Here is a 24,339-nt window from a genome sequence, read left to right on the forward strand (position 1 = left end):
GGTCACCCAAATTTATTCCTCCTTCGGTTTCTCTTTTTTGTTGGTAGATAAGAAAATAGTCCATCCAAATTTTATTTGTTCTTCACTGCTTTTTCTTATTTTGCTTGGTACAAAACTAAATATTCCTTCATTTATTTGATTAGTACAAAATGTTAGTTCTATCCTTTTTCTTCTTGCTACAAAATTGAATAATCACTCAAATTTATCCCTTTGTTTGTTTAAATAGTACAACATGGTCTAGAAATTTTGAGCTAGTTAAAATGGCATTTCTTCGCTTTTTGTGGTTATTACAAATTTATTCCTTTGTTTATTTGTGTAGATTTTTTCTGTTTGGTACAAATATTACAAAAAAGTCATAAAAATCTAAGCCTGTTATAAATGGTTCTCGTTGGAACAAAAGGAAATAGGAATGGCGAAAAAAGGTATAAAATGGTCCTTCTTCGCTTTTTTCGAATGAGTACAAAAATGAAATAGATCACCCAAATTTATTCCCTCGATTATTTGAATTGCACCAAAAGGTATAAAATGAACCTTCTTCACTTTTTTCGGTTCGTACAAAGCTAAATAGCTCACTTATATTTATGCCTTCGTTTATTAGACTAGTTTAAAATGATATAAAATTCGCAGCTAGTTAAAATGGTCTTTTTTGCTTTTTCTGGTTAATATAAATTTATTCCTTTGTTTGTTGAAATAATACAAAATGGTATAAAATACTCAGCTAGTTAAGATGATCCTGCTTCGTTTTTTTCAAATTAAATAGCTCACTCAAATGTATTACTTCGTTTAATTGATTTTGTTGAAAGTTGAAAGTTGATTTTAGTTTAGCGTCCCTTTCAGCAGCGAGGCTATATGAGACGTGGACCTACTGAGTAACGTGGAATCCGAACCACATGAGCTCCCGCCGGGAATCGAACCCGGGACTCCCACGCCAAAGGCGCGTACGCTAACCGCTTAGCCACGAGGGAGCTCTTAATTGATTTTGTGTTGACACAAATTATAATTCCTTTGTTTATTTGAATACTCCAAAATGGTGCAACTTCTTTTTTTTCTCGGTGTTACAAATCTAAATATCCACTGTTTATTTGAGTAGTAAAATTCTGAGCCAGTTAAAATGACATTTCTCATTGGTACAAAATTGTGTAGGTCACTTAAATTTATTCTTTCGTATATTTGATTAGTACAAAATGTATATAAATTCTGAGCTTGCTAAAATGGTCTTTCTTCGCTTTTTTCTGATTGATACAAAAAAAGAACATTTCAGTAGTTCAAAAGTTACATAAATTCTGAGCTAGTTAAAGTAGCTCTTCTTCTCTTTTCTAGTTGGTACAAAAGAAAATAATCCACCTAATCTTCACTTCTTTTTTTCTGGTTGGTATTCCTTTGTTTATTGGAGTAGTACAAAATGGTATAAAAGTCTGAGTTAGTTAAAATGATCCTTCTTCGTTTTTTGTTTATTTGATTAGTACAAAATGGCATTTCTCGTTGGTACAAAATTGAATAGGTCATTCAAATTTATCTTTTCGTTTGTTTAAATAATTAAAATGGCATATCTTTGCTTTTCTTCTGATTGGTACAAAAATAAAATAGACCACTGAAATTTGTTCCGTCTATTATTTGAATAGCACAAAAAGGTATAAAATGCTGAGCTAGTTAAAATGACCCTTCTTTGATTTTCTTGTGATTGGTACAAAAATAAAATTTCGTTTATTTGGGTAGTACAAAATTGTACAGAAATATTGAACTAGTTAAAACGGACCTTCTTCATTTTTTGTGGTTCATATTTAGCCGTTCGTTTTATCGTTTCGTCTGTTTTGCTTAAATAATACAAGATGACATATAATTCTCAGCTAGTAATATGGCATATCTTTGCTTTCTTTCTTGTTAATCCATTTGAATAGCAGAAAAAGGTACAGAAATTCTGCGCTAGTTAAAATTGTGTTCCTTTGATTTCTTTCTCATTAATACAAAAGTAAATAAGCCACTCAAATTTATTCCTTCTTCACTTATTTTCTGCTTTGTATAAAATTGAATAGATCACACAAATTTACTAAATGAGGAAACGTTATCTCAATATGTGGTTTCATTTACGAGATTGACCTTTGACTTCGATGACCATTATTTTTGAAACTTGTAGTAGTTGATGACCAATTACTAGATTTGGAAACAGCACCTCAATATTTGGCTCCGTTTTCGAGTTATTAAGTTTTAAGTATTTTGACCTTTGACCTCGATGGTCTTTATTTTGGAACTTGTACTAGTTGATGACCTGTTGCTAAATGTGAAAACAGCACCTCAGTATGTGGATCCATTTTCGAGTTATTTGGTTTAAGTATTTTGACCTTTGACCTCGATGATCATTATTTTGGAACTTGCAGTGGTTGATGACGTATTACTAGATTTGGAAACAGCACCTCAATACGTTGCTCCGTTTTCGAGTTATTAGGCTTTAAGTATATTTACCTTTGACCTCGATAGTTATTATTTTCGAACTTGTAGTAGTTGATGATCAATTACTAAATGTGGAAACACCATATCAATATGTGGCTTCGTTTCCGAGTTATTAGGTTTTAAGTATATTGACCTTTGACCTCGATGGTCATTATTTTGGAACTTGCAGTGGTTGATGACCAATTACTAAATGTGGAAAGAGCATCTCAATATTTGGATCCGTTTGCGAACTATTAGGTTTTAAGTATTTTAACCTTTGACCTCGATGACCACTAATTTTGGGACATGTAGTACCTGATGACCTATTGCTAAATGTGGAAACACCACCTCAATATGTTGCTTCGTTTACGAGTTTTGATCTTTGACCTCGATGGTCAGTAGTTGATGACCAATTGCTAAATGTGGAAACACCACCTCGATATGTTGTTTCGTTTTTGAGTTTGACCTTTGTTCACGATGGTCAGTAGTTTGGGGACATGCTTGTGTCATTTCTGCTATGTTAAATTAAGGGTTGGGAACGAAATCAGTGCTACGTTAAAATAGGGGTGGAGAATGTGTTCATAAATTTGTGCTATGTTAAAATGTTCAAATAGGGGTTGAAAAAGTAATCATAAAAGGGAATGAATACACCCCTAAAAGTGCTCATAAAAGGAAACGAATCTTATGTATTATCTGCTCTGCTATGTAATTTCAATTAGGGGTGGAAAAAATTGTCATCAAAGAGAATGAGTGAATACACCCTTGTGTTATCTGCTCTTCTATGTGTTCGTAGTTTCTGCTATGTGAAAATAAGGGTTGGAAAATATGCTTATAAAAGGAAACGAGTATACTCTTAAAATGGAGGTCGTAAAAGGAAACGAGTACACCCTTGCTATGTTACATAGTCTTATGTGTTTCTGCTATGTTACGTATTCTTATGTCATTTCTATTATGTTAAAACAGGGGTTGAAAAATATGCTCATAAAAGAGAACGAGTACACCCTTGTTATGTTACGTACTCTTATGTGTTATCTGCTCTGCTGTGTGTTACGTAGCCTTATATGTTATCTGCTCTTCTATGTGTTCGTAATCTTATGTGTTATCTCCTATGTTAAAATAGGGGTTGAAACGAGTACACCCTTGTTATGTTACGTACTCTTATGTGTTATCTGCTCTGCTGTGTATTCATAGTCTCAGTGTAATTTCTGCTATGTTCAAATAGGGGTTGAAAAATATGCTCATAAAAGAGAACGAGTACACCCTTGTTATGTTACGTACTCTTATGTGTTATCTGTTCTGCTGTGTGTTACATAGTCTTATGTGTTATCTGCTCTTCTATGTGTTCGTAATCTTATGTGTTATCTCCTATGTTAAAATAGGGGTTGAAACGAGTATACCCTTGTTATCTTACGTACTCTTATGTGTTATCTGTTCTGCTGTGTGCTACATAGACTTATGTGTTATCTGCTCTTCTATGTGTTCGTATTAACATAGGGGTTGGAAAATATGCTCATAAAAGGGAACGAGTACACCCCTAAAAAGTGCTCATAAAACGGAATAAATTCACCCCTAAAATGGAGGTCGTAAAAGACCGTGGGCTCACGGTGTACGGTGCTCAATTTCTCAGGGGCTCGTGAGTTGGCCAATGCTGTCCTCATATGTTCCAGATCGATCCATTTTCTACTACTGTTGACCCATTTCAGATTCATCAATCAAGAGGATTCGAAATCCTCAGAAAAATTTACGCCACATTCTACCAAAATCAGATGATTTTAATTTACAAAAGCTATTGTGGAATAATAATAAAAAAAACATCATAATTTATATACAATGGTTACCCACTGGAGATAGGTTACCCAATGATTGATCAGGGAAGGTGATTTCTCAGTGTTAGCCAACTTCTGAGGATTGTGTAAGAGCTTCAATAAAAATACAAGTCCTAATCTCGAAATCGATTCAATCTTAAACTATAGATTATATCGTCATATGAGAACCAGAGAAACTTAACTCCAAAAATCGGATTTTCGTTTTCCTTTATACAAAGGGGTGGCCATAAAGAGGGCTATGATGCAAACTGCGTCATTAAAATATTGGGGGGTAAAAATCTATATAAATATGTTTGAGGGGTTGTAAAAATTAATCGAAAAGATTTTTTTTTCATGGAAGAACACCTACGGATAGATAATTGAGGGGGAGTGCGTCATGGATATGAGAGGGGGTGGGCACCACTGTTATACATCTATATAATTCACTTCGTGACAAATCAACCTAACTCTGTCTCTTCTCCTTGCCGTTAAAAGGCAGTAAGGCAATTTTCAGGACCAAAGACACATATTAGGTCATATGTTTCTCTCGTTCGAAAACTTACATGAATTTTCAAAAATTCATTTGCTTTAAGCTGGGGTAAGTAATTATTAAACTAAAAGCACAATGCTGTTTTGTTATTTAAACAATGTAAATAAAATATTAAATAATTATTACATAAGCAAAATAAAATATCGATTCAGAAGATACTCCCTAGAAAAATGTGAAAATTACATTTTGGTCAAGTGCTAGTCTGCAACAATGGAAGTTTTTTTTAGGACAGCATTTTTTGCCGACTTTTGATTTTTTACAATTTTTTTTAGTTCCTCAGGAAGAATGACGAGAAAATAAGAGAGTAGCGAATGAATCTTGGTTGCTGACTGGCACATCCCCTACAGTTCGTCTATGAATTGCAAAATGACTTCGAGAGTAAGAAGAATTCTTCAGTTAATCAAATTGAATAACATCGAGAAAACAGAAGAAAACACTGAGTGGGGTACAGAAAACGAACAACATCTTTTGAATTCGTATTGAAGTAAGAATTATGTGCGTATTGCTCACCCATCGTTACCATCATTATCAGAATTGAATAACGCCAAGAAAATTGGTGGAGAAAGTACTGAATCTAATGGTATAGATAGTAACCGGAGATCTTTTGAGTTCATGTTCAAGTTATGATTATGGGCCTAGTGCTGGCCCGGAATCTTTACCATCAACATAAGATAATAACAGCCTTAGACTCAAGTGGAAAAGAAGGGCAATTAATCCAAAATAAGTCGAAAAGGAGACAATGCTAGGAGGAACAGGTAAGGGAGACTACGAAACTAGGTTAACCGTAATTTCATTTGCTTGATATTGCTGTCAACCCATATGCCATTTGTTCTTCTTTGAAATTCCCATATGTTTTAAATATATGCTTATCGGTACCACAATTTTATGCAAAATTTTCGACACTTGTAAAATTTAGACTCACTCTGAATTTGGGCATCCACAAAAGCCTTGAACCCTCCCCGAAATGAATTTCTTGGTACGTGTCTGACTGCTGTCATTAAAAAAGTGTTACAAATCTGACTGTCTTATTGAAATTCTTGAAAATTGTTTCGTATAAAAGCAATGGAAAATATATTCAGGCTGTAGATAAGAGTACACAGCTGTACTAAGTGCTTCTACGCATGAAAGAAAACAGGAAAGCTCATGCAACAAAATCCAGAAAATGGCTTCTAGTTTGAAGCGTTCTATTACCAAAACTACGACTCGGGGAACTGATGCTGAAATTAATCCGAAAGAAGCCATCAATCACTCGAGTCATTCTTTATCTCTGAATAGAACCCGTTTTCTGGATATTTTCATATGTGGAATCACCAACCACTCCCGCACACTTTCTTCACACCCTGAATAAGAAATGGAATAGATTAGAAATTGTAATCATTTGAATACCTAAATTGTTTCTTACTATGCGTAGGATATCTGGAAATACTGATAACCCTCTCTCCTGAGTCGTATAATCAATTTGCCTATTTTCTTGAAATTTTTAATTATTTGCCTCTTAATTTGGAACTTGGTGATATTTAAGTATACTTGAAGTAAATAGAAGTGGCTAGATCAAGTCCTCGTATCCATTGAAATAAGTTAGATTAAGACTGTATAAAGTAAATAGATTCATCGTGGTACCATGTGACTGAATATTCACAAAGTTTAAAGACGCAACTCACACAAAACAAGATTTTTCTAACTGAAAAGCATTTTCTTTACGAGAAACATATGCCTTTGAAGTGTTTTCTGAGATAAATTTTATCGAAATGCAGAAATATTTTTCGAAATTATCTAGTATCAGATGGTATGAAGTATTTTTATTCAATAACTAGTAAGTTATTAGTTTTTTAATCTATTCTGAGTTATACTTAGTGTTTTACAACAACCATCCTGAATTTTTCGTATCACTTTTAAAACATTGGTCAGAATTTTTTAAAGAATTTATTGACGAAAACTTCAGTTTCGTATGCTGCTGGTCTGAAATATCATCTACCTATTAAATGGGTAACTAGGTTAGGTGATCCGGGTCAGTCACATTTGAAATAGAATTGAGAAACAAAAACAACAGTTCTTCGCATTTTATATCCACTCCTTTCTATTATAATAATTGCTGAAGCTTGTGTTTATTATGTGGAGCGTTCAAAGAACAAGGCAATCAAGTCATAGAGCTGCATGAGAAAAATAGACATACAATTTATACTGTAAGCTTACGTGGAAATTTTAAGGTGGATCACCACCCGGAAGTCAGTACATATTTTAGCTCATTCCCTTAACTGCTGCTCAATGAAACGTTACATATTATAAATATTGTACAATCAAATAAAGTTATGTTTCAGCTACAACATAAGACCCTGATTCATTTGGTTGTGTCTTCTGATATCGAAAAAGGGAACAAATAAAAGAATATATTAGATTCGTTTTACAATGAGCACACAAGATGGCACTTGCTGTTAAATCTTACTAGAAGTGGTCAATTTTATGAAATGTTTATTTGTATGTGTAAAGTATTTTAAGGTAACAATCTTATCACGAAATAGATCTATTGTTTGACCTTTTTTCGTGTTATGTTTCACGTTTTATTTAAATATTAATTTACATTTAAGGAAATAGATTTTGAGAAGAAACTTGCGCAGATCTCCATAATGCGTTGTTACCAAATTTGTACGTTTAATTCCTGGATTCTAGCGTTGCAGTTCGAGAAGCGGAATTTAGCTGTGAATTGCGGTAAGGGTCGGAAACTAATTTCTCCAGCAAGTATCCAAGCAGAATCCCATGATTACTTCTTTTATTATCTGGCACCAGTAAGCACTCGACACTACCTGGCAACGCAGCACTATTCAAGCAGCGTTTAGCATAGCACCGAGAACACCTAGTGATCCACCTTAAGTTTGTACGGTATGCTTAATTATATGGAAAATTTTACAGTTTTTTTTCCTTTACGTTGGTTTACTTTACCTTGATTTTTGAGATTTTGAAATTTCATCTCATTTTCCACTGAAAAGTTCTTGTAATTCAACAAGGGAATAATTATATATGATAATTAAATTGAAATTCATCGTAATTTGGCCCATGACGGACACTTTACCATGTAAAGGTCAGATAAATCGGTATTGCAAGAGAACGTTGCTTGAACGATTGACCGTTGAAATTCAAGCCCCGATTAGTGATAATTTCATTGCCTTGTTTTATTACAAGCGTAAACTCTTTATTCAGTTGAGACGAGGTCGTGGATCGTGGGTCAGAGTTGATGACGATGAGTTTCGGTGGGTGATGGGTCAAAGTGAGCCATGGTGGGTGGTAGGGGGTGGGTCATCTCTGCAGTGCCTGCATCGTTGTAGTAGTGATGATGGTGATAAAGATTAAATGTTATTTTAGTGTTTAGTGGTGGTATTTTAACATTTAGATGTCAATGTTTAGTGTTTCTAGTTAGAACTCGTAATAAGAAAACTGAAGTCTACTATAGTTTGCTAAGCGTATGTCCACAAGAACAATTTGCTCAGAGTCATAGGAACGTTTCTCATTCCATAGTGCGTAGCACGAACCTAAATTATTATTTTGACCAGCTATTCTGTCATTTGAATAGTATTGAGATCTTTTGTAATGCCTTGATTACTATTCAATAATATTTTTACCGATTTATTTTTTTTTTTTATTTTTCTTTTAAAAACACTTATTTTCGTCCCTCCTGTAAACCTATGAAAGTGGAGTCACGTTCCTCTGGTTCTCATGCGACGATATGTAGTTTCAAATAGCCTTCGTGCTGAAAGAGACCATAAACTCTAATTCAACCATAACACCATGGGCGTGGGTTTTTCGATGTAATGAAATTTTTGTTTGGAGGGGTCCAATATCTTTGGAACGTACTGTACTAAGCGATTTTTCAAAATATGTTTTCGGTCTATGTAGTAAATTCATTTGATCTTTATTTAAGTCAAACTTAACGTGGAAGCTTTGAATAACCTAGTAGAAATTATATTTCGGGGAATAATACCTTTATACATTATTTTATTATAAATTTTATATATGGGCATTTCAAATGGATGAGTATTAAAATTATACACCTTAATGCTATATGAAAACATAGGCCCGCAATTGGACAGAAATTCTTGAAGTTATCTACTAATCTGATATTTGGCGGAATAATTTAGACCACCTTCGTCCCTCTGAGATGCCTATATCTTCCCAAAATCCGGTTTCATCCAGTTTTTTTACCACTTTCTATTCGATTTATATTCTTTCCACTGCCAAAACCCTTTGTTATGATTGGAACTATTTCTGAAACGCTAGTATTAAGGCGCGATTATTCTCATTCTCTACTGCGACGAGTTTGAAGCCACAGCACTTAATTTCGGCTCTGAGAAAATTGGGACTTTTGGCACAAAAAAAAAAAGCAGAAGAAACCAGGTAAAATTAGTTTTAGTAAATGAATAAACTTGTTGAAGCAGAAGGGAGCCCTGAACGATTAAATTCTACAGTGAAAACCATGAAATATAGAATTCAATTCAGAAGACGCCATGTTTGGTGATATGAATAGTTGTGGACAGGAGCAGCATCAACGTGAATTGGTTTTGCAGTTGTGTAATATTTAAAACTAAGTTTTTGGAGATAAGTGTTTTCCCCTAAAAATTCCCTTCACCCTCCAAAAGTTCAGTTTAGGGTTACGGTAGCCTGCCCATATATATTGTACGTAGTAACTGTGACTTTTTTAAAATTATTACAAACATGGCGGTATTCGTAGCTTTCTTTATCGTTAAGTTAAATGTCCGTGTAAGTTAGAAAAGGGGCTCTCATTTACTCCTAAATTGACCAAAGCTTCCAACAGAGATGGGTTGAACGATTCTTTGTTAGGGTTCGTTTCCCTTCAGGAAAGGGACCCTTACCATTTGTAGTTTTAATATGTCCTTCCTGGGGCATTAAAAGTATTTGGAAAACCATGATTTAAATTAGTAGTAGGGCCATTGGGCCCTAATTATTCAGTTTCTTTTTCTCCAGTTCATAGAGCCGATTTAAAATGGTAAAAACAGTAATTCGTTCAGTGCGCATATAGCGAATTCGTGTGATAACATGATTGAACGTACGTAATGATATGTACTGATATGTTACTTAGTTTATGAAGTATGTAGCATGCATGTGTGTGAGTATAATTTAGTAGTTTGATCATAGTAATATGTCAGTGAGTGTATGATTTAGTTATGTACAGAGAGTGTATTGTTGATTATTGATTATTCATCTCCGTTAGTCTCCTTTAGTAAGTGCATTGGTCCATAATTAAAATTTAGAGTTAATGTTGTACCGTCTCTTACTTATAGACGATTTCAGAGTGCAAAGAATATTTAATCGTGCACAGGTTGCTTTTGTACTACTAACGCCATCTCGTCCGAGTTAAAAATTATTCGCTGCTAGTGTTCTGTTACTCAAATACTTAGTGATCTGGTCAACACGAAAACGACCCCTTTTTGCTATAAATAATGAATAAATATTAGTTCTGGCCCATTAGTTCGAGTTCGATTGCGTTGGGGGTGAAGTTGAACGACCGAAGTGGTTTGGATTCCACTATAATCAGTAGTTCCACGTCTCCTTTAGCCGTCTAGCATAACAGTGGGTCGTTAAACTAAAAAAAAAAAACAAAACAAAAATGAACACAATATGTATCACTAACTGTAAGTCCTTGAATAATTGCATATAGGTATATGGTAGGGAGGGTGCTTGAATAATTGCATATAGCTATATGAATCCAGTTTGAGATGGTAGGAGGTCAAACTAAAGCAAGTGAAATGTAATTAAGGTGTAATTAGAACTAATAATTAAGCACGGTTTTTATCTAAAGTGTACACTAGGCCTAAGGCTTAGGAGAAACAACTAGTGTTACTGAAAAATTATCAGTTACAATTTGCATTTACGTGTATTGCTGGAACGAAAACTTTGACATAAACAATATAAGTAGGCCAAAGACTATGAAAACCGTAGTCTTTTGTAAACATTCTTCCACTATAAAACAAATTACGAATAATTTTAAAATATTTATTAACATTATATTTAGAATAATATTTAGCAATTTATTTAAGTTGGGAACACTGCTTAAAATAATGGAACTGCTACTTGTTGTAATTAAAATCACCAAAACCTATTGTTGTAATGTTATAGAAGCAAAAGGAAGCAACAACCATTATAAAAATTTAATTCAAAATACGTCATTTTAAGCAATATAACAATCACTACCCAGATGTTTGGTAGCTCTGAAACGGCATTATGATCATTTAAGTCTTTTGGAAGCATCTACATGATATGACGTGATGATACAGCACGTTTTCGAAGTAAAATCTTTAGGAAAATTTAAATTTTCCATTTCTTGTAATTACTTTGTTCCTTAATTCATTCGAAATACATTATACCATGATCATAGTATTTGAAACTAAGATACAATTGATGCGCATTGCACCGTCCATGCCATTTGAGTTATTCGAGATCTTCAAAATGTTGATGTTAGTGATAATGTATTCTCTTTTGTTGCATTGAATAATGTATACGGTATTGTGGATTTAATGTCTAAATTGGAAATATGTAATACCTTACATAGTGAAATTTGAGAAAATAATACAATTTTATGTTGCGTCAGCAACACTGCTTGTTTATCTAGTAATATTGCAGAGTATCTAGAAGAATTTCCCCTTCAATATTTCGCACAACTCAGTACAAAATTTCAGCATTATATATATATATATATATATATCGCGGATCCAAGGGGCACTTGACGTTCAGATATACGCTCTATAAAATGGGCTTCAATTCTACTTTCTTTGCTCTGTATAATGCATATATATATCGGGTATTGCAAAATAAGTGTTACAACTCTTGGGAGGTGACTCCTGCCACTGAGACAAGAAAGAAGTTCTCTTGAACTTTCGGCTATCGGACATAGTTCCGGGTCTACAAGGTGCCGAAAGCGTGGGAAAATGACTTTCGGACGCTGATAGTTCGGAAATTATCCAACGTAAAGAGGGCGAGTAAAAAATTCACTGAAGAAGTCATACCTGCTGTATTCAATTTTGCATGCTTCACAATCCTACCATGCACACGCAAGGGATTCCCCAAAGGAATTTTGGATAATCTGCCAGATGAAAATTGGTCTAAAAGGATATGAATTGATAGGTTTCTACCAGGTAACAATAATTCGTTTGTATTAAGTCGATATCTGGAACAAATACAAAATGGCAGACACCTTCATGCCCGTTGTGTGTGGTTGCATAATCGCCAGGTACAGATGATGGCCAACAGTGACGTTTTGAGTATTAAATGTAGCGAATTTGTACTCAAATGCTCTAGAAAGACATCTGGAGTGTCGGTAGAGCACAACAGATGAAGCAGGGTGATTCACATCTGTGGAAACACTTAACGAAAAATGTCCAGAAATTGCACTCATACTAAGTAAACGTGAGTTCAAAGCCGCGGAAATGTAAGGATTAGTGTCAAGAAAATGAAAGCCATTGCCAATTCACCACCCTCAAACCGATGCAATATGATGCGCAAGGTTGCATACCGATAAGGATGCAACAACTGAGGCCAAGTTGAAATTGTGCAAGTTGACTCACTAAGAAAGTGGATAAACTAAATGAATGCCACTAGTGGGATCGCATGATCGATATTGAAATGTGGCGAATGTGTGTGTTGATATCGACATGTAACTAATGAACAAATGTCAACATCTCCCACTACTGCTGGGACACCATCCCACGTGCAAAAAATACGAAAATAACTACTCGTTTCTTGAATCTAACGACGTGGGCTTCCAGTAAGATTGGAAACTGCGACCCGGCCGAGCGCTCTAGCCTTAAGGCTTCAAAGGATCCTCACTTTCCCTTATTAATTTCTTTGAGGAGTATCCACTTTGTTTGGCAAGCGCTCTTGTACAGCCTCCCGACATGCTTGTGTGTTTCATTTTGTTATTCCTACTGCACAGATGTAAACAATAAGAGCTTTAAGACGTTTCTTACTATTTCTCATGTCGTTTTATTTTCCATATGTATGGTATTCCAGCAGTAGTGTTACATGTGCCAAATTGGTTCATTTGCGTCTTTGTCTTGGCATGTGCTGTGCAGTGTGTGTAAGATATGAATTTCTGGAGGCATTTCGCTACATTTGGAATAGGTCATGTCCCAGAAGACGTGAGGCATGATACAAGTTTGTTATTTTCACGCTCTACCAGAATTTGAACCATGGATTAAGATATTTCTTTTCATATGTGTCGACTGTGGGACAATGTCCCAAACAAAGAGGGACATTGATACAATCGTGTTCTAGTTACATTCTACCAAAAAGTGCACTAGATGTAATAGCAAAATGTACAACGTTATTTTCCTAGTTTTCGCACGTGGGACCGTGTCCCAGTAGTACTGGGACATGTTGACATTTTTCCATTAGCTACGAGTTGATATCAACACACACATTCGCCACATTTCAATATCGATCATGCGACTCCACTAGTGACATTCATTTAGTTTACCCAGTTTCTTTGTGAGTCCCCTTGCACAATTTCAACTTGGCCTCGGTTGTTACATCCTTATCGGTATGCAACCATGCAAATCATATACCTATTGCATCGGATTGATGAAATATTGTTGGTGAATCGGCAATGGCTTTCATTTTCTTGACACTAATCCTTACATTTCCGACGCTTTGAACTCACGTTTACTTAGTATAAGTGCAATTTCTGGACATTTTTCGTTAAGTGTTTCCACAGATGTGAATCACCCTGCTTCATCTGTTGTGCTCTACCGACACTCCAGATGTCTTTCTAGAGCATTTGAGTATAAATTCGCTACACTTAATACTCAGAACGTCACTGTTGGCCATCATCTGTACCTGGCGATTATGCAACCACACACAACGGGCATGAAGGTGTCTGCCATTTTGTATTTGTTCCAGATATCGACTTAATACAAACGAATTATTGTTACCTGGTAGAAGCCTATTAATTCATATCCTTTTAGACCAATTTTCATTTGACAGATTATCCGGGACTTGCTACGTTCCTTTGGTTAATCCCTTGTGCGTGCATGGTAGGATTGTGAAGCATGCAAAATTGAATACAGCAGGTATGACTTCTTCAGTGAATTTTTTACTCGCCCTCTTTACGTTGGATAATTTCCGAACTATTTGCGTCCGAAAGCCATTTTCCCACGCTTTCGGCACCTTGTAGATCCGAAACTATGTCCGATAGCCGGAAGTTCAAGCGAACTCTTTTCTTGTCTCAGTGGCAGGAGTCACCTTCCAAGAGTTGTAACACTTATTCTGCCACACTCGGATATATATATATATATATATATATATAGAGAGAGAGAGAGAGAGAGAGAGAGAGGGGGGGAGGGAGGGAGGGAGGGAGACAGAGAGACAGAGACAGAGAGAGAGAAGGCTATATACATCAGCGGTGGATTTTGTTTCGGGAGAGGCTTGAAGAACGAGTAAGAAGTGTTGAACGTGCAATGCGAAAAAATGATCACAAATTTATTTCGGGAGGGCTTGAGCCCGATAACAAGCCGTTAAATACGCCACTGTACATCAGTCAACTGTTCTCATATTGTCTAACGCAGTAACGAAACAAGTTTTAAGTAAAGGCAATTTTAATACCTATCAATATCAATATTCGAGACGATACCGAGACTTTCGAGACTGATCTAAGTCTCGGTCTCGTCTCGATTTATAAAGTTCCGTCGCGGTCTCGGTGCCATCCTTATTTTAAAGAGATTAAACTGAATTTAAAGTAATGCATCTTTTACAAATATCTAAATGTTTTTGTATTAATATAGTGCATATTGACGCACTGAGATCTCAGGGGAATGATCACAGAAAATGTAGAAAGATTTAAGCCCTAGACCCTCTCCCCTGGCTACGGATCTGTCGCAGACTATTTTTCTCAAGTAAAACGTGCTTATAAATTGTTCACAGCGATTTTCAATGACTCCTAACGCTCTTTGAAAATAAATCACTGAAAACAAAGTCACGTATACAAGCAGAAGCTATTAATCAATGTAGTAATACGTATTACGTCAGATGAGTAAGCAAACAGAAAATAAACATTTAGAAACACAATGTAATACACAAAAGAAAGAGAAAAAAGAATGCTAAAACAAACGAATGAAGAAATTTGCCAAGAAAATGTAGTAACTAAAAATACACATGACACGAAATTAATGCAATACGTTTGTTTGAAAATAAAGTGAAAACCTAGTGAAGAACAAAAAAAAGTTCTTTTTTTAGGAAAAAAGAAGAAAATCTAAAAATAATTTGTCAGACACGCGGAAAAGAGCCAAAATAATGTATAAAAAGAATAGAAATTGTCGGGGCGAAAGTTAAAAATTAAAAAAAAAGTACGACTAAAGTAAAGCAAAAGAAAGGTTAATCTCTATCAAGTTTCTCCAGATGACTGCACAATTTTAGCTGGAATTTTTCTCCAGTAAGTGCCGAGGCTCGATTTCATATATAAATCGCTTCGATACAAGCGATTGGCATCAGTTTTGTCTACCTCCTCTGTGTGGTGATATTATACCTCTCATACATTCAGCCAGCTGTATACCAAAGGGATATCATATCAACGTAATGGAGATTTGCAAGGTATTTCTACTTGGTACTAAAGTGGTACAGATCACAGTTTTTTTTTTCTCAGAAAGTTACATGTTTGGCAATCATGTGATCTACTCTTGTTAATTCTTTCTTTACTCAATTGCCATGACGAATCAGCTCGATAAAGCAATTGTGCAATCATTCAAAAACAATATACGAAATTAACCAGATCCTACAATTAGCTTTCATTTGCATTTGTTAAGCATAGTAATTTGTGCATTGACTAGACCCGTACAATTTTGCAGTTGTGAGGCATAGTTGTGAAGTAACAGAGAGTCTCAGCTGGAAAGAGTCATTGATTCGATTCCAGACCATAACCGTACCCAGGACATTAAGACAGAAGAGCTGAGATAAAGAAAAGAGCTAACTTGAGTGTACCTTAAATTCATTGACGTATACCAAAAAATAACTAGAACTTCAAGGAACCTGAAGGTAGGCGTAACTCTTTAGCCAGCCACTACCTATGAGTCTCTTCAAATCTATCTCACTTTGTACTGAATCACATTGTGTTGGTGGATTTGAACCAGTCCTCTCGCTTGTATAGTGGATCGTGGGTTCGATTACCACTAAAGAACATGCACGTTTTTTAACTATCCTAGAATTGCTTGTGTTCATGTCCCTGTCGACTTGAATTTTGCATACATAGAATAGGATGAATTAAGAAACACTTAAGAGGAAAGAGTTATATCTAGGTCCAATTAAAAAAAAAATAAATGTGGCTAACACTGATACGTTTTGTGTTTGAGGTCCTGAGTTCGAATCCCAGCGGGAAAGCATTAAAATTACTATATTAGTTCATTCGCCTTTTAAACTGTAGGCTATTACCATATAGCCTCGCTATTGTGAAAAGATGCAAATATAAACTAATCTGTCCATATACTTTAAATTATTTCATTAGTCGACATGGTATAGGTTAACCGCTAGCTGCTTAAGTAAAAAAAGTAATCACATTTAATATTTCAATGACTTGCGATCAGCGTTTCTTCCAGGCATGGTTTTGGAGATGTACTGATTCCCTGGAGCTCTGAGAGTGTCTGCACCCTCCCACAGGAGACCAAAATAACACTTCTATAATATAATAATAAATCATACCGAAACTGTGTAAAAATAAGATGTGCCTCCGCTGGAAATCATATGAGAAACCTTAGGTGGCATATATAATAATAATACTATAGCTTTGTCCAGGTCCGTAACTTGTGGGAGCGCAGGAGGGGCAACTGCCCCCGAGGAATCTCCCCGCCGTTCGAAGGGGGCCCATTTTGAGACAAAATTTTCTTACTTCATATGCGATACGAACATAAAATTATAAATGAACTTCAAACAGGTTCACTACATTACATAAACAAAACAGCACACAAAAGGAAAATTAATCAAAAATGAGTCGCGAGCCCATTTCAGTAAAATATGTCTACTATTAGGGGGCCTTAGAAATAATATTTATTCGTATGGATTTGAGATTTGTCAATATTGTCCCCTTAATCAATTTGTCATGTATGGAACAGGCCCAGGGGCGTAAATAACGGCCCCGGAGACCTTGCCGTGCGGTAGGGCCTACAGGTTCCGGGGGGCCCATAAAGAGTAAGAGAAAGATGGAAAGATAGGGTCCAAGAATTTAAAAAAAAAAAAAACTTTTTCTAGGGGTCCCAATTATGCGTATTAATGCTTGTTCCCCCCACCAGAAAAAAGTTTAAGTTACGCCGCTGTCTACGCGATAATTAGTCTACATTTACTTAGTTCTATGACACTTAACTAAAAATCTAATTTCATTCAATATGTCAACGTTTTTGTGGCATCTTACGATAGCTTCGGCCGAGAATATTTAAAACCACATGTGGCATAATACTATTACCGCGTGGGCTACGCAGTAATTGTTATTTGCTTTATGAAGCTTTTCAGTAGTGACAATACATTCAAAGAATGGAGCCGTGTATTCTGCTTGTTTCTATAATGATTTCTTTTTCTTTCTACATTCAGCTGAAGTTAACCAATGGGCATAATATTTACCATAACAGTTCAAACCTACTGATCTAATCTAAATGAATAACTTGTATTATTTGAACTAGCTGCTGCGCCCAAGCCTTAATCCCACTGTTCGTTTTTGGTTAAAATCGTATAGTTAAAATTTCTAATTACTTTCATTAATTTAATTTTTCTCGTTTGTCCACAAACTAGCCAAAACTCCATACTATATTTATGGAATTATTCAGTAGTTTCATTATAGTATATTGACATCTATTAACATGTCGATTTACTATTAGGCTTAATGTGACACATTGAGACATTTTCAGCTTATTATTAGGATGCATAACTTTCAGATACAGGTCAATTTGGGGACTAGCACTATTTAACAAGCAACGACAATAATAAAAATGACTGATTTTCTACTTACGCCCTTTGTCAGCAGTGAAACCGTACAGAATGACACGTCTTTAAAATGGGATTTCAAACATTGTATTTCGTGCCATGCTTTCCCACTTTGAATCGAACCCGAGATCTCATGCACCAAAGTTATCGGCTCTATTCACAAGACTAAGGAGGGAGTAAAAACAGTAATTGGATAGCTTTTTCTTCGCTGGTGTATTGGCTACCACGCCTGCCTTTGCTGCACGAGGTTCCGGGTTCTATTCCCGGCGTAGGTATCGTCTTATATAGCCTTACAGCTTACAAAGGACATGCATACAAATCAACCAATGAACAATGGGACAGGGAGGGGTCCAAGAAAGTTGACTGAGGCCTTTCTTTAAATGTTTCATCCCGATATTCACCTGATAGAACCGAGGAACACCTTTGAAAATTTGTTTGTATGGCCGCTGGTCGGATTCGAACCTGTAACCTCCCGATTGTAAGGCAAGAACGCTAAACTCTACACTCCAGTTACTACATGGGTGCCTTTGAAATACAGAGGTATCAATGCTTCATTGTAGTGGCCCAAAAGTAGGTATACAGTCCTGTATGTGTTATATATGTAGGTCTGTATACGTACTTTTGGGCCACTCTGTATATGGTACAAGATTCGTTCCATTTATACAAAGAGTTATAACTTTCATATCGATGGAAAGTAAAACTTAGTTTCAAAGACATCTATCATATCAACTTGATACATATTTTAAGCAGGGGCATAATTTGGGGAGAGCAGAGTTTGAGTAATACATATCGCATATTTTTGACAAAAGTAACACAAGTCAAAGAACCTTAAGGTCCAAGCTGGTATCATTCGCGAGAAAAATGACGTAATTTGTTTTAAATAATCACAATGGTTTGTTCTTTTATGTGGAAAAGTGTTGTAAATATAGCTTTAAAATTATCCCAAAATTAGAGTGTAGTAAAACAAAAATGACAAATTTCGCGTTGTTTGTCTTCTCATGAGGGATACGACCTTGGACTTTAAGATTATTTGACTTGCATCACATTTGGAGAAATGATGTGATATATTTTAATCAGTATACTAATAAACGATTTTATACTCTTATGTCGATACAGAACTTTGACTTTCCCCTCCCCCTAAGTTGCTGATTTTGAGTTTCACATATAATGAAGGTGTAATGGAAATAAAATCATATTTGAAATATAAACTCTAATAACAAAACTGTCTAACAGTATTTAATTGGAAGTACATATAAAACCTTCCGCCTGGTTTGAACTTCTTTACTGAGGGATAAGGTCTGTCTTATTTGCAATCTGAAATTTGAAGAATCCTCCATTATTACTTTTCTTGAAACCGTTAAGAGTACCAACTATGGGATACATGCCTCTTTTATCCCACAGTAGGTACTTTTGGGACATTCAATTGTTCTACACAGCGGCAAAAGTGAGGGGGAACGAGGGGGCGCCGTTCCACCAGTTCAAAAAATATCTATGGCATCCCCCACTTTCTAAAAAGAAAATAGAATGGGTAAAGATAGGCATGGTCGACGACGTGAGATCATTAGTCCCCCTACCTATTCCGATCCACTTTTACCCCTGGTGGTACACTTACATGCAAATTAGCTCCAATAATTCAGTAACCCTAGGTTTACGAGTCGTTTATGCAAAAATGTCTCGTAAAGTAGGTGAATTTGATCGTCTAACTAATAGAGTTTACGTCATTTCCAATGCTTTGCTGCTGATTAAGGAGATAAAATAGTGAGTGGTTGCTATGAGCACTTAGTTAAATTCCCCGGTTCTTTTCAGTTACAGGATAAACAAGCACCATGCAATGTCCTATAGAAAATTACTTAAAACAATTGTGTACGTACAATACGAGAATAAATTATTCATTAACCTACCAAAGATATGATTGATAAATATAAGTGCAGAAAATTATAATTAATTGGTTTTAGATATTAGAAATCTACTACAACTTGATCTACATAGAGCAAAAAACGATATGTGATAGAGAGAACCTGTATTTTGGAATCGGTTTAGGGTTTTAGGAATATGATGGCATTTCTTTCGTAACTCTTAACTCAAACCGGAAGTGTCAGAAATCGTCACTTCCGATTTTATCGTTGAAGAAGTGTTTTTCTTCGATTAATTAAACGTCCGAAGAGTACGCTTCCGTCAGCACTCTCAACAACTCAAACCGGAGGTAGTATTAACCTACTACAACTTCCAGTTTCACTATTGATTGAAAAAATATCACCGCAGACAAACCAAATTCCTTCACGTAGTATACACGTGAGTCTGTTACTTATTTATATAAATATTTGAGGCCTATGGCGTTGTTTTAATTGAATTGTTTGTTGTAGGAGCCGTGACTTCCCCTATAAAATTGATGCAAGGGTTCAGCCTTGAGTTTTCCTTGAATTTAACCCTTGGTTATAAAATACACAATTATTTACTTTGATTACATTTACGCACGTTAATATGTCACAAAAATAATTTTCGGTTATTCTAAACATGAACAGACAATTATCTGAGTTAATCATTGCAAGAGTTCCTGAATATTAATTTATTTCATGTATGTTTCATAGGCTGTTTTCCTACTTTGTCTGGCCGCTGCCTATGTCGAGGCAGGAGGACACGCCCATTCTCATGCATCTTTCCGAGGACCTGTTGTTGGACCTGACCACCAGGTTGTAGTTGCTGGTGGCTATGGTGGTGGTGGTGGTCATGGTGGTTATGGCCATGGTGGATATGGTGGTGGTGGACACGGAGGCTATGGTGGACATGCAGTTGATTATGTGGTAAGCATTTGTAATCGTAATCTTAATCGTAAGAATCAGAACTATAGTAACCGTAATAATGGTTCCAGAAAATTCAAGAGAGAAACTGAAGTTTGATTTCAGATCTAAAAAGAAAAGATACTATGTTTCAGCTAATGGAATACGTAGAATTCCATCAATTAGGATTTATGTTCGAAGTTCATTTCATTTCAGGTATTTCAATACACATCTTAATATGGTATGTTTAATTTTATATTATATCTTGCTCAAGAAAGGGTTAAAACACGGAAATCTCCCTTGTGTTTGCCACTGGTCTCAGATATAATACAATAGGATTGTCGTATTTAAAATAAATAAGATTGAATATTCAGCACATATAAGGATTTGTATCTGTGGTTCCCAACCTAGGGTACCTGTATCCCTGCAAATATGCCATGAACCGTTTAAGGTTACGTGGAAAACACTTAGTAGTGGTGGATAAAACATCTTAGACTTTATTTACAGTATAAATATTGTACAATCATTAGAATTAAGCTAAAATCTTTAATGGAGAATAACAAAATTGGATAAACATCTAGCTACATTATGTTTCGTATACGCAACTCTAGCACAGGAAACTCAGGTTCGATTCGCGATGTGAGATCATTTGATTTGCATCTCATATTAAGCTATTGAGGTCCATGTGTGAAATAGCCTGGATGCTGAAACAACACGTAAAACTTAAACTAAAATTCAAAAAGCTCTACCTCTACAGGATTTTACCATAGAGTATGCGCGGCAACCATCCGGCTACATGGCTCCAACTAAATATGTATATGTTTCTCTCAATAATCTTTGCATAACTTGTCCGATATATTCCCCTCTGTACTTGTTAGAATGTACTGATCTCCACAAAAAAAATTCAGTAATTACACATCTCTAACGGTGTAAATCTATCTTCAACATTCGGGGGGAAAAGTAAAATCGTTTCTTTTTTTCTTTTTTATTTTCTTTTATTTTCTTTCTTTCTTTCTTTTTTGATAAGCGATGCTCAAAATATTTGTTGAGTTGAAAAACAATCCTGTGGAGGATCAGGAAGCAGAGTTGTCTTCAACATTGGTAGGCGGGAATATTAGATGCTTATTCTGGGGGACATCAATTTCATCTCACTTTCCTTTGTGGCAATGGGAGACAAATCATCACATTTCCCCCCCCCCAAAAAAAAAACAAACACATTTCAAATCGGATTATTAGGGGGACAGTCCCCTCCAGTTCCAAGATTGGAGGGGACATGTTCCCCTCATCCAACCGGGATTTAAACCAGTGCACATCTCTCGTCCTCCAAAGACATAAATAAAGTTAACTCTGTAGTTTACATAGGAAAGAGAAATGAACAGCCTTAGAATTTTATCTTCTGGCATGACGTATCCAGTGACTGAGCTTGCAACTTCAAAACTTTCTTTAAAAAAATAAAGTTTTGTAATATTTATTGCTCTAAACTTTACAACCAATAAAAACAAATTACTGTATGGACACAAATGTTCTTTAGAGAAAATTGTACTTATGAGTTATTCGTTACATCTTCCGCAAGCAGCTAATTTAAGTTTGGGACTACAAGTGACAGCAAATTTAAATCAAGAAAGACGAGTAAGCTTGTAGCAAACCAGTTCACTGTCGTGGAAGAAGTACAATACAATGTTGCCACTCGAGGATTTTAATAAATATTGATCTAAAACTTGATGGTAGGAGGGCTATCTTCGTGCTTTATTAATTAAAAATGAGTGTAAAACGCTGGATATATATATATCTAGTGCATATATTTGGATATGAACCACAAACCCACAACGTACCGTAGTCCACAAGTGATCATTGTTGTTACGCAAGTCAGTAACGCAATCATCACTCAAACTCGTTGATACAGACCCATCGAATATACGGTATCTGATACTCCCTTCATAAACAGAAAAAAAGGAAGTTAGAGGTTCGTTGCTATACATTTTACAGATAATCCATTACAAATAGTAGCGCTTATGTTTAGAAAGGATCCTATCCTAGTAGGATAGCTTTCATCTTTCAGTTTAACGTCTCACAATTATGCTCTTTACGCTAAGAGAGACGATGATTAGCCTAATGCAAGTGAATGATAATGGAAGAATTGTAGATGAGAATATGAGAGGACTTGGGAGTGCCCCGAGAAAACTCACGGACACGATGTTGTCCACCACAAATTAACTTCGCCAGGAATCGAACTAAGGACCTCACGTACCAGAGGTAAGCCCTCTACCACTCTGCCACCTCAGAAGTGTCTAGATCTCAAAAGTGATTTACTAAAAAAAGAAAAATTTCGATACCTGGCATTATATATAGACTATATGAATTTCATTTTAGTACAAGAAAAAATAATCAAAACATATTGTCCTTATTTTTTTCGTTTTAGGCCTATCCAAAATATGACTTTTCATATGGAGTTACTGATGGCCACACTGGTGACCACCATGGCCAACACGAGTCCCGTGACGGAGATGTTGTCAAAGGCAAATACTACATCAAGGAACCCGGCGGTAATGTTCGTACTGTCACCTACCATGCTGATAAGGGAGGATTCTACGCCACTGTTCATAACAGCAACGGAAACAATCACGTAGGAGGGTCTTACGGTGGAGGCCATGGTGGATATGGGGGTTATGGACATGGTGGTTATGGTGGCTATGGTCATGGCGGATATTAGATGGGGGAATTAATCGGTGAACTGTTGATACTTTATCATATCCTGGTCATATAATGTATTTGTGTTGTTAATGTTTATGTTTATAATATATTTGATTGTATATATCCTATCGTATTTATGTGGATCTCAATAAAGACATTCTAATACTACTTTTTTGTTTCTAATATTATCATTATTATAACGATGTTGTTGCTAGTTGTTTCCTCCAAGCATCCGGTTTATCTGCGAGTGGACTCCACACCAAAGACATCTCTTGGCATCAGTGAGAAGACAGAGTAGCTAGCGACAACTATTAGCCTGACTGTGAACTATTAAGAATTAGCATGACAGAAATTGAAGTGCCTTCCGCGTTTATAGTAAGCATTAAGAAAATAAGTATTTTCCAATAATGTTTATGCAACCCATGACTCTGAAATGTGTTGTTGTATATCAGCGACACTAGAAAGAAACATGCAAACCTATGTTGAAACTTACTACTAACTACAGTTAAACCTGTCTATGTTAGCCACTATCAAAATCGTCACTACCCACTATCGGCTTATCTGCAAATGGGTTGCACACTAAAGACATCTCTTGGCATCAGATAGAAGACAGAGTAGCTAGCGACAACTATCAGCCTAACTGTGAACTATTAGGAATTAGCATGACAGAAATTGAAGTGCCTTCCGCGTTTATAGTAAGCATTAAGAAAATAAGTATTTTCCAATAATGTTTATGCAACCCATGACTCTGAAATGTGTTGTTGTATATCAGCGACACTAGAAAGAAACATGCAAACCTATGTTGAAACTTACTACTAACTACAGTTAAACCTGTCTATGTTAGCCACTATCAAAATCGTCACTACCCACTATCGGCTTATCTGCAAATGGGTTGCACACTAAAGACATCTCTTGGCATCAGATAGAAGACAGAGTAGCTAGCGACAACTATCAGCCTAACTGTGAACTATTAGGAATTAGCATGACAGAAATTGAAGTGCCTTCCGCGTTTATAGTAAGCATTAAGAAAATAAGTATTTTCGAATAATGTTTATGCAACCCGTGACTCTGAAATGTTTTGTTGTATATCAGCTGCATTAGAAAGAAACATGCAAACCTATGTTGA

At 35.7% G+C, this 24,339-nt stretch overlaps 1 protein-coding gene across 1 annotated transcript in view; it reads left to right on the plus strand.

Moving 5' to 3' along the window:
- LOC145684560 (uncharacterized) overlaps positions 1–23,409 on the plus strand; it is a 37,369-nt gene extending 13,960 nt beyond the window's left edge. Inside the window, exons 2-3 of the mRNA XM_081756953.1 lie at positions 20,334–20,546; positions 22,942–23,409. Of these exons, the coding sequence (XP_081613079.1) occupies positions 20,334–20,546; positions 22,942–23,232 (504 nt within the window). The 3' untranslated portion in view covers positions 23,233–23,409. The remainder of the gene's footprint in view (positions 1–20,333; positions 20,547–22,941) is intronic.
- Positions 23,410–24,339: the final 930 nt, after the last annotated feature.

This window comes from Thermobia domestica, chromosome 5 (genome assembly GCF_964235325.1).
Source record: "Thermobia domestica chromosome 5, izTheDome1.hap1.1, whole genome shotgun sequence".
NCBI lineage: Eukaryota > Metazoa > Arthropoda > Insecta > Zygentoma > Lepismatidae > Thermobia > Thermobia domestica.